Genomic DNA, 17,021 nt, shown 5'->3' with positions numbered 1-17,021 from the left:
GATTTAAGAATGTCCAGAGACAGAATTCTTGTTTACATCATCCTCTGAGTTTGACACAACCAAATCTTTACATGCTCTTTTGGTCACTGGGACATGAAAGTGAGGTTAATTCAGCTTTGACCAGCTTTGCTTGCAGCAACTGTCATTTTCATCAAGCAAACCTGTGAATCTCCCCTTCCCCACGTATTCTCACGCATTCACACAGACTCTTTAGAAAGGTAAGACACTTTATTGAATTGGTTGATAAATTAAGAAAGGACTATGAACCAGACTTATGGGTCACAGGTGCTTGTAAACAGACATCAATCCCTTTCTGTGGAAAGCATGACTCAGTGCGCTCAGCCAACAGTCACTTTCCCCAGCGTTGCTCACAGGCTGCATAGCGATGGAGGGCAGAGAAAAAGTCTTCATAGCTGATGTTCTGGTGGGAAGGCAAAGAACTGAGAAAGCAAGTTAGAAAAAGTTAAAATAAGCTTTTATAAACATACGATGTATACGGCCAGTAAGGAATACCACTACTTCATAACCTGGAAAAGTTATTCTCAATGCTGTAGTTGTCATACAGCTCCCTAACTAGCTGCCAGTATTGCATCACCCTCTGAATTAAAAAAAAGCCTATCCATTGAGGTACATACAGCACTTCCAATTTGTGCAAGAGCTGGAGAAGCAAAGGTCTTTCCACACATTTTAAGTGTCCTATAAGTGCTCTCTGAGAGCGTGTATGTATGAGACATACAGCATGTACAGTCAGTTTAGTTGCTGCCAAAGAGGCAAAGCAATCCAGAGGCATTATCATCTCATCTGTCTGACTGGATAATGCAATAATATTATACAGGAAATAGAAACCTGCATAGGACTCAAAAAACCATGTAAGGAACCCCAACAGAACCTGAATCAAGTTGTTCAGACTAGAAGGTGGCAGAAGTTGTTTGTTAAACCTGAGAAGTAAAGCTTGCTATTGTCTAATGATGACTGATATAGCAACAAAGCCTGGAAGTATGACAGGTTCTCATTTAACAGCTCTTAAATCCTCATATCAAACTCTGGACATCTTTGTTTAGACATTTTTTCTTATGGCTATTTCTGTAAGGTAGGTGATGTATTAAAGACTAGTAAGATATTTCAACCTGCTCCCACAAGAATTATAAGCAACTCACATGATCTCTGTCAGTCTGATGTGCCATGGAAGGAACCCTAATGTGCTGTCCACAGGACCAAACTTCAAGACTAAATCAGGATCTGGAAATCCATTTGTACCTGTAAGAACAAGTTAAATTAGGTTTTGTCAAATTCACCAGATTATTTATTTATTTTAAGTCCTAAAGCATCTGTTTTTTAATTGAATGCAATTGTTACTGTTTTTTTTTTTTTTAAATAAAATAAAGCTCCTGAGGAGTCAATAATTAAGACGTCAAGAGAACAGACTGTTCTTGCACAGCCTGAACAGAACTAACTGAGCAAAAGCTTAGCCACTCACTGCAGGCCCAGATGGACTTTATGTCAGAAGTTTAAGACTTGGTAAGGCAGCGATATGAGCAGTTGGATTGTTTTGAATAACAGCAAACCATAACAACACTGCTGCTAAAACCAACCTGTTCTAGTTCCGTCTCAGGAAACTTGATTTCAGTAGCATAGAACATGCTGCACCCTGACCCATACTTACTACAGTCTTAATGTGGATTTGCTGTCAAATACATTAAAAGGACCACTAAAAAAAAAACCCTCAGATTCCATTGAAAAAATAAATTGATATCAGACTATCAAGAAAACATCTTGTAATAAATATCCTGTCAGATCCACAGTCTTAGACCTCTCCGTATTTAGCTAGCCATGCAGTTTAAAAAACAACTTTTACAACAAAGTTTCAGACAAACTGTTGCAGGTGACATCTGTCTGGTTAGATGAGTGAGAAAAAAAAAAGAAAAAAAACACACCATTACCTTGTTCTTCCTGTTAGTAAGCAGACAGCATGATCCACCCCAGGGCAGGTCTAGATGGTGCTAAAGGAGTTCGCTAGGTGCCCACATTCTTACTACCCATACCTTAAGACCCCAGTCACTGTTATTCAGCTACTCTAATCCCAACTCCGATGACCCAGGCTCTGCCCAGGCTCTGGAACTGTGCATACGAACAGGTGTTTAAAAACCAAAAAGCTACATTTCATTCCCCAAAAAGATAAGACCAAATACTGTGGTTTGATACACAGTGAAGTGTCCCCAAGGTAAGTAAAGCTAATTAACTCTTCAGTAGCTTGCTGTCTTGCTCAACTTGAGAGCTTCCTGCTGATCTTCTGAGGCTGAAGGCAATCAGTGGCCAAATGACTTTATCCACCTTCCATACGCTTCTGCCATGCCTAAACTACTCCAGCCTAGCTCTGACCGACAGGCAATAAGCTTAGAACAGTCTTAGTCCAGCTTTCTCTGCTAATTCTTGCAAGTTGCTTAGGGCAACTTGTGGAAAACAACACCAAGGGGGACCAAAAAAGTAAGTTGGCTTTCATGCACCTACCCAGCTCACCTGAAAAAGTGTTCCAGCATTCATAGCTCTACTTTGCTACAAGGCTGCATCTAGTCACAAGTACTGCACGGTACGTCCCATTACCCCTCCCATTATCCATTAATTCTACAAGTTAACTGCAGGAGTGCTTAGGCTGCATAATCTCTGCCTTCAGCAGATGAAAAGCTTAATGCTGTCTACCCACTCCATACCCACTTCAGATGTTATCTACCAATTTTCTCACTTTTTTTTTAAGCAATCAGGAACCTTATACAAGCCTAAAATTACTCATAGGAGGAACTTACACTGGAATAACAAAACAGGGAATTAAGATCCCATCTGATTTCCCTCCCCCCAGGTTTTGAAACTCAAGATTTCAAAAAAAAGTCTGCATCCTCCCTTGTCACTGAATCACTGCAATAGTAATCTTTCTGCCAGAGGTAAATAAGCTATTTTCCCAAGTGTGTGCATTTCTAATGAAGTATTTAGATACAAGAATGCCTTGTGCCACCACTCAGAGCTTATCTCAAAGAGAGAAACATAAAGCAGAAGCTGCTGATTTGTTGGGAAGCTAGTATGTTAGTCTGAAACAGCTTTGCAGGGAAGCAGTGAATACTTAAAGTGGGGATTCTGGTGGAAGCGGACAGCTTTACTCATCAGCTGATTCAGAAGCTGAGTACTCCTCAGCTGGCCAGTTCAGCAGCAGGATCTTCAACACTGCAATGGCTTTTCAAACAGGAAAAGACCTTCAGAGAGCCCAGTTAATTCTAATATTTCCTTCTGGTTCCTATCTGAAGAAGCAAAACGAGAACGGACGCTGTAGCATTACTGTCAGAACAGCCTATTTAAACACAGTACTGTGCTTTCCACCCTGTATCCATTTCTCTGCCTTCAAATATCAACATGATAATGTAGCTACTTCTGTGTGGCAACACTCTCAGAGCTGCTAAGGTTAAAGTGCTCAAGTTTAGCACACAAAAGACAGAAGGAGTTGAGAGCAGAATCTGAACAGAAAGCCAAAAGACTTGGACAACCAAGGGACAGGAATCTGGCAACATCCCTTCTATATCAGGAATTCTATAAGGAAAACATGAAAGTTTGTAGAGTTGGTAGCACCACCCTTCTCCACATAGATTTTTTAGGGCAACTTACAGCTTTGTAATCATATTCTGTACTGGGAAGGTGGACAGCAAGCAGAGACAATACTGTAATGTAGTGGCACCTGCTTTTCTGATAAAAAGACGGTTAGCTGAGGCACTGCTCAGAACAAAGTACACTCACTTACAGTGAAGAAAACCCAGGCTGTAAGAATTGGAGCAAGAATGGATAAAGAACCCCAAATTTCCACATGACAACCCAGAACCGCACCATTTTAGAACCAGACTTCGATAACAGCATCCTGAACTTGAGGAATTATAAAACTAGGTTACCAGGTATTTAAATTAAGATCTGAAAAAAAGAAAGATTTACAGAAGTCACCGTGACCCCTAAGAACATAGCTACTCAAATATTGCTTTTTCAGAATTCCCTCTCAATTTAGATCAGCAACTCAGACCTTCACATTCCATACCTTGAAATTAAGGATGCACGGAAGCTAAGCCTGACTACAACTAAAACAAGCAGTTTCAACAGCTAAATTGGTCATAGAAGAATGGTTTTCCAACTGTCCTAAACATTAAAACCAAGCAAATTAATAAGCAGTACTAGTTATAGGTACTATGCTTAGTTACAAGCAACAGGTTAAGCTGCCTACTTTGAGAAGTTTACAGTTTTGACAGTCTAAAAATCAAGATTTCTTTTCCTGTGTTCAGCTATCATGCGTTACTTGAACAATACATCTGCTTGATTTTTAAGGCTACGCAGACTAGACCTAAAGTTTAAGATATGCAGACACTTCAAGTACAAGGATAGAAGATCAGAAACACGTGTTTGAGAAGCTTCAGTTCAGCAGCACTGGCCAAAACACATACATGGGCATCACTGTGAAGAACTGGTGCCAATGAGCAACTGTTTTAGTGAAGCAATTATTCACTTCCTTAAGTCACCTTTGGGGTATAATAGTTATCTAAGACATCTACATTACTCCCTGAGGTGTCATATTAAACACCTGTTTAAACACTCCATTACAGTGAGGAAGTATCATGCAGTACGCTGAAGGGATAGAATTTAGTTTGACATTAAGATTATAGCGTCTCAACTCCCACTGCAGTCAATCTGCCCAGCAATTCGGCTGATCAATTATTTGAGAAAAAAAAAAATCATCAAATTCCAGTTAATGGAAACCACATGTTAACAGCGTGCCTGCAGACATCCAAGATCGAGTGTGCTAACTGAAACTCAAACCTTGCCAGGCTAGCCAGTCACAACTAACATGCATGGATCTTCTAGGAAAGAAGTATTCCAGTTCTGTAGTGTGACAAGGAATTTGAAGGTTTTATCTAAACTGCTCCTCCTTCATGTGAGACGAGGGCAGCCCTGCCCTTTCCACAGCTATTGCATGCAGCCATGCACCTCAGTGCAGAGTCAGTGATCTGCATGGATTAGTAATGGAAATAACTAACATGAGTTACATGGAAGCAAAAGATCAGCAAGTGCACTATCATTTGCACCCAGGGCAATAGTTCGGCAGCAGAAAGAGCTTTAATTCCCCTAACTAAATCTAGAAAAAGACTCACACAGGCTTGCAGCTTGCTATCTTCTAAAGAATTAATCTTAGGTATAAATCTAGTTTCAACTGATCTCAGCAGTGCTTTTTTCAGAAAGTTCATTACATAAGTTACAAGCTCTGTGGGATGTTCTGTAAAGATCAGACTCCCAATTTAGCTTAGGGTTTCCTTTCAGGCTCTTTATTTAAACAGAAAACAGCAAAAAAAATCAAGAAAGGTTTAGCGTAAGTCTGAAAGCAATGCTTATCATGATAAGAACACAGATTAACATCCCCTCCTCCCCACAGACGGTGTCATACTTACTACTTAACAAGTTGTCTAACTCGTTCACGTCCAGGTCTGTATATGTTCTTTGCTGCTGTGCTACCAACTGACAAAAGTTCTGAGCAGCTTTTATTATGTCTGCTTTTCCATCTTCTGGAGACAGCACCTTCAATGTAGATTGGCAATTTAAAACTGAAAGTACAAAACACAGTTTAAAAGCAACAGAAATATGGTTGCTTTGAACGTGCTTTAAATACTGAAAGTAACTTCATATATTGTACAACTAGTCAGAAGCATACATCATCCAGCTATTACAGAAACGGGTAAGAAACATCCAGATTTGCTGTATTACTGAAAAGCAAGCTTGAAGCAACTATTTTGAGGAGTCTTGTGAGATGCCGTTTAATCAAAGTTGTTCTTGAAATGCAGAGACTGTTCCAGGGAATTTACGTTGGTTTTTATCACGCTGCCAGGCAAAAGCAGTAAGACCAGGCTGCAGAGCTACTGACTTGAGGGTGGCAAGCAATGCAGAAAGACTTGCAGTTCAGTGAAGAAAAAGAAAATCCAATTCTTATCCTATATGAGGAAGGTGTTTTAACAGCTACTTTGAACATTCATGTGACAGTATGAGTAAGTCGAGGCCCTCCCTGAATATGATAACAGGATATCCATAGCACTTCATCCTTGATGCAAGAGTTGCAATATTGATCTAAGATTACTACAGAGAAACTAGGTAATAGTACCAGAATTTACCCATCAGTCTGTAATTATGACTGTAATTAAAGAGGACATTTCACAACAACCTTATCCACGTCTACACTATTGTGAGGCAGAAGTGGAATCCTCTCACCCAACACAACTTTCGTCACAGTACGTTCTGATACAGTACCTAGGAGGCAGACTTACAAAGGAAGCTGCAGACTACAAATCACCAGTGTACTAAACCCAGCTTGAGGTAACTGGGTTAAATACTAGCACTGTTACTGTGCTTTGTATCTGTGCACACATTAGACTGATACAAAACATATCACAGTTACTTAAAACCCAGTATTTCGTAAAAGTGCAGAATCTGACTACAAAAGACAGAATGCAGTCATAAGAACACTCAAAAAAGCTCAGTCTATCAAAGGTCACCACAATAATTTTCTTGAAAACATTCGATTTACTTGTCATATAGAGAAATAATCTTTAACATCCCATCAGTATTGATGGATGAAAGACATGTAGCTTTACTTTTGGCAAGAAATGAGAAATTGTTTCCTATTATAAACTGGACAGATACCAGTTTGTTCGAAGTATGAAGCATCTGGTCTGGCAATGGAGCCCTCTGTGTAAGAATAAAGGATTCTATCTAAAGATAACAGAAGACACCTCTGCTTTTCATGACTTCCAGTACGAAAAATTCCTGAGATTTAAATGTATCCTTTCAGTCAGGAAGTCTGAGAAGTCTTTCAGTAGTTCATTTGAACTGGACATAAATATCCCAGTTGAGGTAAGTGCAGCTAAGCATGCTAGAGTTTAAGACATTAACAGCAGGTCTACTCTGCACTTTACTAGTTATTTCAGCCTTCACAGGAATAAAAAGAATGCTAAACACAGATGTTTCCATGTAAATGCTAGCATCTTAGCCTAAGGTGCTTACAAAGGTAACTTAATGCTGCAACACTGGACTTCACATTGCCCTATACGCTATTGTAGGGGAAGCAAAATTCCGTTAGCAAGATGTAGTAGGAAGACTTACAGAAAAATGAAAAATATGATCGTCTTAAATCTATTATTAAAACTTATGCTCCGTTTAAATATGATGAATTGTAGTTAGGAAAGCTGTAAATATCAGCCCGTCCCTCTGAGGCACAGTCCTAATTTTAAAGTAATTTAATACATTTACATGGACTCCTAGTATGTATGTCTATCAGCATACTTCATTAAAAGTGAATATTTACAACAGATGGTATTGAATAAGGAACGCTCACCTTGAAATATTTTCTTGTTTTCTACTTCTTACAAAAACTACTATCAAAAGATTATTTCTTAAGCCCTTTCCTGGTTACCCATTAATATGGCAACCAATGATATTGATCTTCCCCTTCTCCCTCCCAACTTTGACGTATGAGCATAAGGTTGGCAAGGTAGAAGTACATGCACTGTAGCCTAACATCAATTCCCTTACTCGACCTCAAGTGCGTTCTTTCAAGTCTCAGCAAGATAATTTCTCACTCTAACCACGAGAAATTGAGCTACACTGATCCGTTAAAGCGTGCAGCACAATACCCAGGCTAAAGGGAAGATTCACCTAGGCAGTAATGATTGCTAGGAGCAGGGAAGAATAACACCTCACTATTAGTTACGAACAAGCAATCACAATGAAAGTTTAATACTAGCTCAGGAAGGCCGTACATGTTCTGATAATCAGTAGGTTATGAAAAAAAAGGTCATAGTACAGAGAAATGTACTTAAGTAAAAGCAGTTATGATTGATATACAGCTATTTAAAGTCATACCAATTCCCTGCCCAGCCACAATTCACCTTACCTTGATCAGCTTTCTCTTGATTTGCAAATTCCATGGTGTATTTGGAACAATCTAGTCCTAAGAGTTCCTGCTGCTGTTTCAAAATTTCATCCATCAGTCTTGAATTATTCCTCTTGAAAATACCTTTAAAAAAATAAAAAGGTTGCACATCAGCCACCTTCTGTAGAGTACTACAAAAACAAATCTGACACTGTGCAGGAGGAAAAAAGAATCAGGCGGTCAGTGCTGGTTTCTAACTGGATTTCATGAGTACGGTAAGAATCCAAAGCAAATGCTACTGCACGTGACTAATTTCAGTGACCTTGCAGGAACATATGCAGGGAGACAACTCTCATGTGTTCCTCTTTTTCAAAATGTTCCTCTTCTACTCAGCCTGGTTTAAGTAGCAAGCTGCAATTGCATAACAGATAGTTTAAGAATCACTTCACTGTCCTTGGTATGCTGAGCACCAGTTTAATAGCAATACCCTACCAGCACAGGAAGACCAAGTCACCTTAACACCGATTTTTATCGCTGCCCCACACTGCCAGGGATTCGCTATCAACATCAACTACTGCTTACTGCCACATTATTAAGGCCATGGGCTATCAAAGCAAGTCACCACAAAGTGAGCCAGAAGGCTACATCAGCGTGCCAGGTGACATTGCAATGCCTCAGATTTCCTAATATGAGAATTTCACAAGCTACGTATTGCGAGGAGCAATGCAGTCCCCAAGGCCTTCTTGATACTTGTACACTTAGTGTAGATGCATTTTGAGCACAAGAGACTACAAGAACTTGGTTAGGCAAACATACTTGGATTTCTGTTCTGAAGTACATTTTAGCTTTTAATAATGATGCCATGCAACTATTTCTAACCACAAGCCATAGTAAAGTGTTAAAGCTTAAATATTTACAATGAAAGAGCGTGGCTAAGCATATTTACTTAGAAACTGATAATGCCTTTATCACTTGGCATTCGGGGTTGTTACTAAGAGCTTAAGTTTCATTCAGGGATCCTATATCAAGGACTTCTGCTGACCACTCTAAAAGCATGCGCACACACAATCAGCTTACCACTCAAGAAACACCGAGTTTGTACCCAACTTCCCAGTCATGCTTATGATTTAATCACCTCAACCTGATTCTGGGATTAGAAGCTGCCACAAACAGCAGTTTCCACATCAGTAGTGGGCCAAGTAGCACAGAAGCTTTGGGTTAAGACCATGATACATTAGGAGTTAATTTGCAACATGAAGACATAGAATGCATTTAATATACTAGTGAGATCGTGGGTCTACACAGACTTCATTCGAGGTTCTAGTAGGTGGTTAACACGTGTTTTTCTTCACACCCTAGCCAATTCCTGCAAAAGATATAACTTACTTCATTACATATCTTAGGGATGCTTATAACTGATTTCACATACTGACAGTTGAGCAAATCTCAGTAGCAATCTTGATGGACACATGCGTCAGACAACACTTTCACTGATGTTGAATTCATCACAATTGTTATACTTTGTGCTCCTGCTTACCAGCGTATATTCATATATAGCAGATGATGAGATTGCTTTGTGCAATACTGCTGGATAGGACTACTCGGATGAGCCTGCTTTGCACTAGCATTAGCACTTAATGTCTTCCTTACACTTCAGGTCAGCACCAGTGTAGCTACAATGCTGCTAATTCAGGGCAATCTTCAAGAAGGCTGCGTGTGCCTCACACCTATAGCAAGTCGCTTGGTTTCTAGCCACTCCAAGATCAAAACATAACCTTCAATATTCACAAAAAGAGTTGGCATAATCAAGGAAAGGTCCTGATCTGGGAAACAGCTGCTGTTTCCTTCCACACCCAACACTAACACCATCAATTCATTTTCATGAGAAGGTATTGCTATTCCAAAGACTGGTGGGCCAGATTTAAGGATCCGCTCTTCAGCTCTGAACTAAATGAAGACTCTGAGGAGAACAGACAGGAGAACAAACTAAGGTGCTTACTGAGCTCCAAAACAAAGAAGTCCTTCACACACACAGTACATGCTGAAGACATTACCACATGCATCGATGAAACGCTGGTGATGATCAGCTAGAGCTCACTTCTACTCGCATTTAGCTCATCCATCTCCTTAGTTGTTCAAATCTAGGTCCTATTTTGTTCTTGGAATAGCAGGTAAGCTGTAGCCTGTTGCAGTTGTATTGTGCATTTGTAGCATATCTTTTGAGAAGGACCTCCGCACTGAATGCCAACTGATCCACCAATCTTGACACAGCTGCAGTTTACCTGCAGAGATGACCCCGAAGCACATCAGAGGGATTTCATTTAAAATCAATAGCATCTGGGAACTTCACTCTGTCACTCTTTTCTCACTCAACGCACAAGAGACTTTTTCTTATGGCTGCATAGGATAGCGTAGCTGTAGGCAGCAGCACACGTGGACCAAACTCACATTTGACGTGAAAAATTATGCATGTGGTTGTAGCTCAGATACACACCCCTTTCCCTTACAGCATCTCAGAAATTCAATTTGTCTACAAGGTGATTTTTTTTTAAAAACTTAATTTGAAAATATATTCAAGCCAGTTCTGAAGACACTGTTGCTAACTTATGCATGATAAACATAGTGAAAAAGTGTGAGTATAGCTATTATAGCAATAACACAACTCCAGTGTCCCAAGGCAGTGAAGTAAGCCTTCATTTAATACTACCTTCCAATTTTGTTCAGCCTTCCATACAAGTTGAAAGCGAGCCCATAATATGATTTTAATAGGAAAGTTATTTGACGAGAGCTTTAATGATTTCTACTACTACTGTAACTGTTTGCTGATAAGCAGGGAAGATTCCAGCACTACCAGGGTTTCTGGTATAGACCAAACATGAGATTTTCACTATTCCTAATTAGAAATAATTCTTGTTTCTGAAAAGCATGCTAGAGGAGTGTGTATATTCCAGCAAGTTAAGTATGTTAGGAATTATGCATATTTAAGCACTACCACTCCCAAAGCAAAAGAATATAAAACTTCATTTATTTTATTCTTTTAAAACAAATACTGAGAATGTGTTAGCTATTTCTAGGTACAGTTCTTTCTACAGCACAAGCTGCAAGCCCACTACTGATCGTTAGTTCCCAGCCACTCTACAGCCGAGGCAAACCAGAGGAACTTGGGCTTTCTGCCGTAGCCCTGCCATTACACAGGTCTTTTTCCATAACACACCGTGGGCTCTACTGTAGAGTAGTTAGAAGCCACACCATTCGCAATCAGCTGTGGTGCTGCTGTGTAGAGACCATCAGTTAGAGACCAACAAACAGATCATGAAGGTCTGCAGGTGCAGCAGAAGCAGGGCACAGAACTGGGGGAACCCCCGGCCCCGAGGAGCACCAGATGGTGTCAGCCACTCATCTAGCTGGACAACCACAGCCACTGCCTGCTCACAGCCTGGTAGCCCCATGGGGTTCAACACTCTCAGTTGCCCTGCTATTTAAAGCAGCACAGTCTGGTAAGACACGGGAGAAGAGTCTCTTCCCTACAAGAGAACCTTACTAAAGCTAGGCATAGGGAAGAACACATCTCCATAGCATTTCAGATACTTGCTTTTTCCTCAACTCTCTTCCAGTGCCAACAGAGTCATCCAGTGTGAGAAGCATCACCTCAACCCAGTTCAAATAACGTACTTGCAAGAAACTGTTATAACACATGAACAACTTCTGCCTACATCCCCACATTGGATCATGCTGGCTGCAGTTTAGTGGAAGAAAGTAGGGTTTGTGTCATTAGACCTCACAGGACGCTAAGAGCTAGGAAACGCCTAGGCTCTTCTACTCCAAGATCCCAGAAAAAACTCCAAGCCTTGTTTGAAAATAGCTGAAGTCACTTCAGTTTCATCCAAATTGAAGCCACTGAAGCCATAGCTAACCAAGCAGGAAGAATTCAGAGCAGCACTAGGCAACCACTCCTCCCACATTTCTTCTTGAAGGGACGCGATGTGCCTGGACAGCAAGAGCTCACCAGCAGGCAAGACAAAATATTACTGCTTCCATACTACCCAGGCCTGTTAGAAGATCACCTTGTACAGATTAGCATTAGGCCGTATTACATGTGTCTAGTAGACCATAATACATATTACACTTGTCTCCCCCATCTAAGTGAGCACACCGAGTACACAAACAGTTCTATGCATTGATCACATCTACTCAACTACCAAATAGTCTGGGGGAGCCTACAAGTCTAGATTGTAGCTAATAAAAATGTATCCGGTTTCCTACTGTACTTTATTCTTCCAAAGAATTTCTAAAAGAAAATTGGTCAGAAGTAAAAGCTCACTCACAGAGCTAAATCCCGTATAAGGAAACTCAAGTTCTCAACAGAGTAAGTAGTACTACAGGCTTTAACAAGACTTCAAGCAGAAGCATCTCTTCAGGAGCTCTAAGTATTGAAATGCCAAGGCTCTGCATGCCCCCTGAAAACGCTCTAGCCTTGTCCCAGACTATTTCAGGAAAACTTCTGATAACAGAAATAACACTCAAGGAACATCTCATGACTAGCAAATAACTTTAACAGGAGAAGGTATCTAATACCGGTCAAAGGCTACTCAACAGGTTGGCTCAGCTGCTGCTACGTAACTGCAGCCACAGCCTTCTGACTGCGGGAGAGCTGCATTATTTCCTCCAAGATAAGATCTTGACTAGCACAGATGGATATCTACCCAGTAATAGGGCTGGGAATGCAGAAGTCCACAAAAATAAATCCTTGATCAAAAACCTATTTAAATCAAGAACTAGTCAATCTGAATTTGATAATCAAGGCACACACCGTAGCACAAACCTTATTAGTGCTTTGTTTTGTTGCATAGTCACAAAGTATTTTGAAAATTGGGAGAAAGAAAAAGGCCCCTAAACACCAGGCGACGTAAGAATGCCATCTTAGGTTCTGCTTGGGAAAAATGTTTGTTTTGCACACCACGGGACCTATCACACCACATTTATTATGGCACAAGGCAGCTATCTGTATTACAGTTGTCTTGCATTATGCAAGGACTCTTACTCCAGTCTTCTGGAATACTGATTTTTGCAGATTCAGAGGAGACAGACAGGTACCTGGTAAGGTTCCACAAATACTACTTGGTGTCTCTGTACCGTACTGGGTTCTCTTGCCATCATCCATGAGACACAGTTAACTGCAGACAAGCTGCCCTTAGAGTTACTAGTGCAGCTGCTGCAACACACCAGGGTGAGCTGGGATGCAGTTACTTATTTTAAAGAACAAAGGGTATCTTCTCTTTAGTCAGTTTGTCAAAAATACAGAAAGTCACTACTATAAACACACAACCAGCTTATCTGCTATTTCTTCTCAGAAGAATGCCACACTTCCCCCTTTTTCCCATAGGCGATCCAATTAAGGTCACATTTTTAATTTAAGCCTTCTACAGGAAGCTGACAAAAACAATTTCCTTCCAGAGGACACAGCCATGGAAAAGCAGTCCTGTAAATAACGTTTCCTGCTTCAACAGGAAAAATCTCACTACTACAAGCACGCAGTGAAGGAAGAATCAAAGCACACTCCACTCCATCTAACTGAGAAGCAGAGCCCCGGTCACACCTTTGCTGGGTCGATGGCTGGTACAGCTGTATGAGCACAGCCCTCCACAGCAGCAGCTCGGCACACCACAGGTAAGTCCCACCACCTGAGAAGATGAAAACGAGCAAAGCATAACTAAGGTTCACCCTCTGCTACTGAGGGCAGCACACAGTGAGTGATTTTTTTCAGCTTCACTTACTAGTGTTACTGCTGAGGGCTCCCTCCATCCGTCGCTACCATTCAGAACTGGATTTAGCAACAAGTCTGCAAGGCACTACAACGCCCTACTTAGCCATAAGCCCATCTGGAAGCACTCAGTGTTCAATCCAGGAAGTGTAAGGGGCTTAGCACAGAGAGAAAGGCTAATACCTGCTATCACCAACAGTCCCGGTACACTCAAGCCATGTGAATGACTACTTGCTCAGAGCTCGCTCTCTGACACTGTTTTAAAAGGCTCAAATTCCTTTTGCTGTGCAGAACAGATATGGCTGCTATCCCAGGAAATGCTCTGAAAGCCTGTGAAGAACATGGATGTGTAATAGCAGGCTAGTCTCATCAAGTCTGAGAGTTTGGCAAAAGCTAATGATTTAAAACTACTTCATTGCTGTGGATTAAGGCTTGCCTTCATCAATTATGTACCAACAAATTGGAACGCAAGCTGCTAATTAAACCAGCATATTGAAGGAACTAATAGCATTAGCTATGGAAAAATATTTCCTGAGCTGGAAGTCATGAGATCACACCTACATTTTCAAATTTTAAGGGTATTAACAAAACTTACACCCATGCTTAAGTTGTGTGCTAGGAACTAATACATGGGAACAGCAAACAAACTCTACACAAAGTCATTTATTTCTGAACTGCTGACAGAGACAATTGTTCTGCAAGGTTATGTTAACTGCAATCCTCTTCAGAGGTCATAACCTCGTCATTTCTGGCCATCATCTTTACAGTCCTGTAACAGTCAGACTCGGATCTGACTGGATCTCAGCACGTGTTCTGGAGAAGCAGAAGTAGCTTTTCCACGGTGAAAACATACGTGATAGAAGTGCTGACATCTCCTTTCCAGACAGGATCTCAGTGACAGCGGCTGCGAGTGCTGTCTCCCTGCTCAGTGCTGTTCACTTTGTAACCATTCAAATCTGAAAAGCAAGAGCACTAAGAAACGTGATTCTCAGCTCGATCTGTTCCTCAGGTCAGCTCACGTACATATTTGCAGAGCACAATGCAGAGATCTAAAGAGATTAAGTGTACATAAGCAATAGGCAATATTGCAAATACTTGGAGGTTTGACAGAAAATACAGGGACCCTCAAGTCTCTCTTCAGGACATGAGGGAAATTCCTACTCTTGTTTACTACCAATACTGGGTCTGCTCCATTTGGTCTGGTTGAACGCTTTCCAAGCTGAGAGCAAAAACATCAACACATAAATGGCTTCTCAGAAGGCACTGTCTTCTCTGTCCTTGAGATGACAGGCAAACATTTTATACTGTTGCTTGGCTTCCAAACGAGGAAGCAAGTATTCTCCCACTGAAACACAATATAACCAAGTTCTGCAACTACCCTACACAGGTCAGTTTAAGTTGGTGACCGGTATTAAGCCCAGGTACTTATAAAGATCTCGGAAAGTTTGGTGAAAGTCAGGCCACTTGAGTCATGTATTTCATATGAAGGACCAGACACAAACAAGAGCTGTCAGTGGCAGTCATTAAGAAAAAAACATAGAAGCCTATGCTCAGGGAAAGGCCTCCTCAGATGCTTTTGCTCCCTTGATCACAACAGATATCACCTATTTGGTAGGATGCACAGCTGCATTTCTCCTGAAAGACCACTAGAAGACAAGTGTTACAGATGATACCTCTACCTTCCATAAATATACAGAGCTGGTCTAATTTACATGACATCTCTAGATGGCCATCAGAAGTGGCTCAAAACAACAGCTGAACATTGGTGTCTGACAGTCCCACCACTGACACTAAGCGCACCAAGATCTTCAGTGTGAAGCTTTCTCCTTTAGAGAGGACAGGAACATAGGAGGCCATCCATCCCTGGGATTACCAGCTCTTCTGAGCTGAAAGCTTGCCTAGTCTCAGTTGCAGATTATCCCTCAGCAGCTGGGCAGGAAGTTCAGCTAAGGAAATCTTGAATGCGGCTGGTTTCATCTCCTCAACAGGAAACAGCACGAGGATGACTTTTTCAGGATTGCTGCACAGAATCTGAGCAATCTGCTTGCTCAGATTGCTTCTGACAAGAAAGTCAGATCTAATCTTTATGATTCTGAGTGAAGTGGAATCAAGGTATTTACAAAAGAGTGTGATGGCCTCAAACCTGAGACCCAAGAACAAATGAACACAGATCAGACACAAACACCACCAGAGCTTTCACAGGTGCTGGCCCAGGCCTAACTCAAGCTTCATGTACCACAGGGGCTTATGCTGAATGCAGACCATTTCTTTCATCTCACCACACCAGCAGGCCATACCCATTCAAGTTCAACTACCTGTCAGCACTGTCTCTTCCCAGGAGAAGAAATGCAAGAAGACAGGTGGCTACTAACACCCACACCCAGTCCTGGATGTCCGTACCCTGCTTAAACTCAACCCGTAAGCGCACGAAGCCCTCAGCTCTCCACCAGCAGACCCAAAGGGCACGGCGCCCGGGTGCCAGGGGCTCTGTCCAGCTCGGGGCCAGGCATAACTCACCGTTATGGTCATAGACGCTGACGTAGGAGATGCCCACCGCCATGCACCACACCACCAGGCTGGCCATGTCCGCGTAGCTCGGCTCCTCCTCGGTCACCACCAGCCCCACGTGCACCGGCAGCTTGCGCAGCGCCCTCCCGTCGGGCCGCCAGCGCTGCCGGCCCAGCGCCGCTCCGCGGGGCCTCCTCCTCCTCGTCCTCCCCCCGCCGCATTCCCGCCGCGGCGCGGGGCCGGCCGGCCGCAGGGCGAGCGCGGCGGGGGCGAGCAGGGCGCAGGAGGCGGCGACGACGGCGGCGGCGGCGCGCGGGGCGGCGAGCAGGGCGCGCTGCAGGCAGAGCAGGGCGCGCAGCAGGGCGTGCAGCGCGCGCCACGCCAGGCCCCCCGCGCCGCTCATGGGGGCGCGCGCAGCGGCAGCGGCGCCAACGGCTGCAACGGCCGCAACGGTTAACGGCTCCGAGGCGGAGCGGGCCGGGAGGGGCAGGGGAAGGGCAGGGGAAGGCCGGGGGGTGCCGCCGCCTTCAGGAGGGGGCCGCCGCCCGCCCCGCCATCGCCTCAGGGAGCCCGCGGCCCCCGCCCGGCCGCCGCCGCTGCCGCCGCCCGCGCCGCCATGTCCCGGCCCCTTCCCCTCTCACCCCCACACGCGCCCGCACGCCGTTGGCCGCCCGCTCGGCCTACGTCACTTCCGCCCACGGGGAGCGAGTGACGTGGCGCTGCGGGGAGGGGACGGGAGGGGAGGAGCTGGGAGGGGCGTGGCCTAAGGGCAACGGGTGGGGCCCTCTGCTGGTGGGCGGGGCTTAAGACAGAGGG

General features: G+C 43.1%; 1 protein-coding gene across 1 annotated transcript; it reads right to left on the bottom strand.

Annotated features, from left to right (window-relative positions):
* Positions 1 to 209: 209 nt before the first annotated feature.
* On the bottom strand, positions 210 to 16,862 carry NUS1 (NUS1 dehydrodolichyl diphosphate synthase subunit). Its single transcript, XM_082756347.1, has 5 exons — positions 16,215 to 16,862; positions 7,958 to 8,080; positions 5,466 to 5,618; positions 1,158 to 1,257; positions 210 to 440 (listed from the first exon to the last, which is right to left on the bottom strand). The coding sequence occupies exons 1-5, from the start codon at positions 16,606 to 16,608 to the stop codon at positions 350 to 352; spliced, it is 861 nt and encodes a 286-aa protein (XP_082612473.1). The 5' UTR covers positions 16,609 to 16,862; the 3' UTR covers positions 210 to 349.
* Between the last annotated feature and the right edge of the window lie 159 nt (positions 16,863 to 17,021).

This window comes from Aythya marila (genome assembly GCF_965140915.1).
Source record: "Aythya marila genome assembly, chromosome: 3".
In the NCBI taxonomy this organism is placed as follows: domain Eukaryota; kingdom Metazoa; phylum Chordata; class Aves; order Anseriformes; family Anatidae; genus Aythya; species Aythya marila.
The sequence above is the reverse complement of the archived record's forward strand: the minus strand, read 5'-3'. Positions and strand labels throughout refer to the sequence as shown.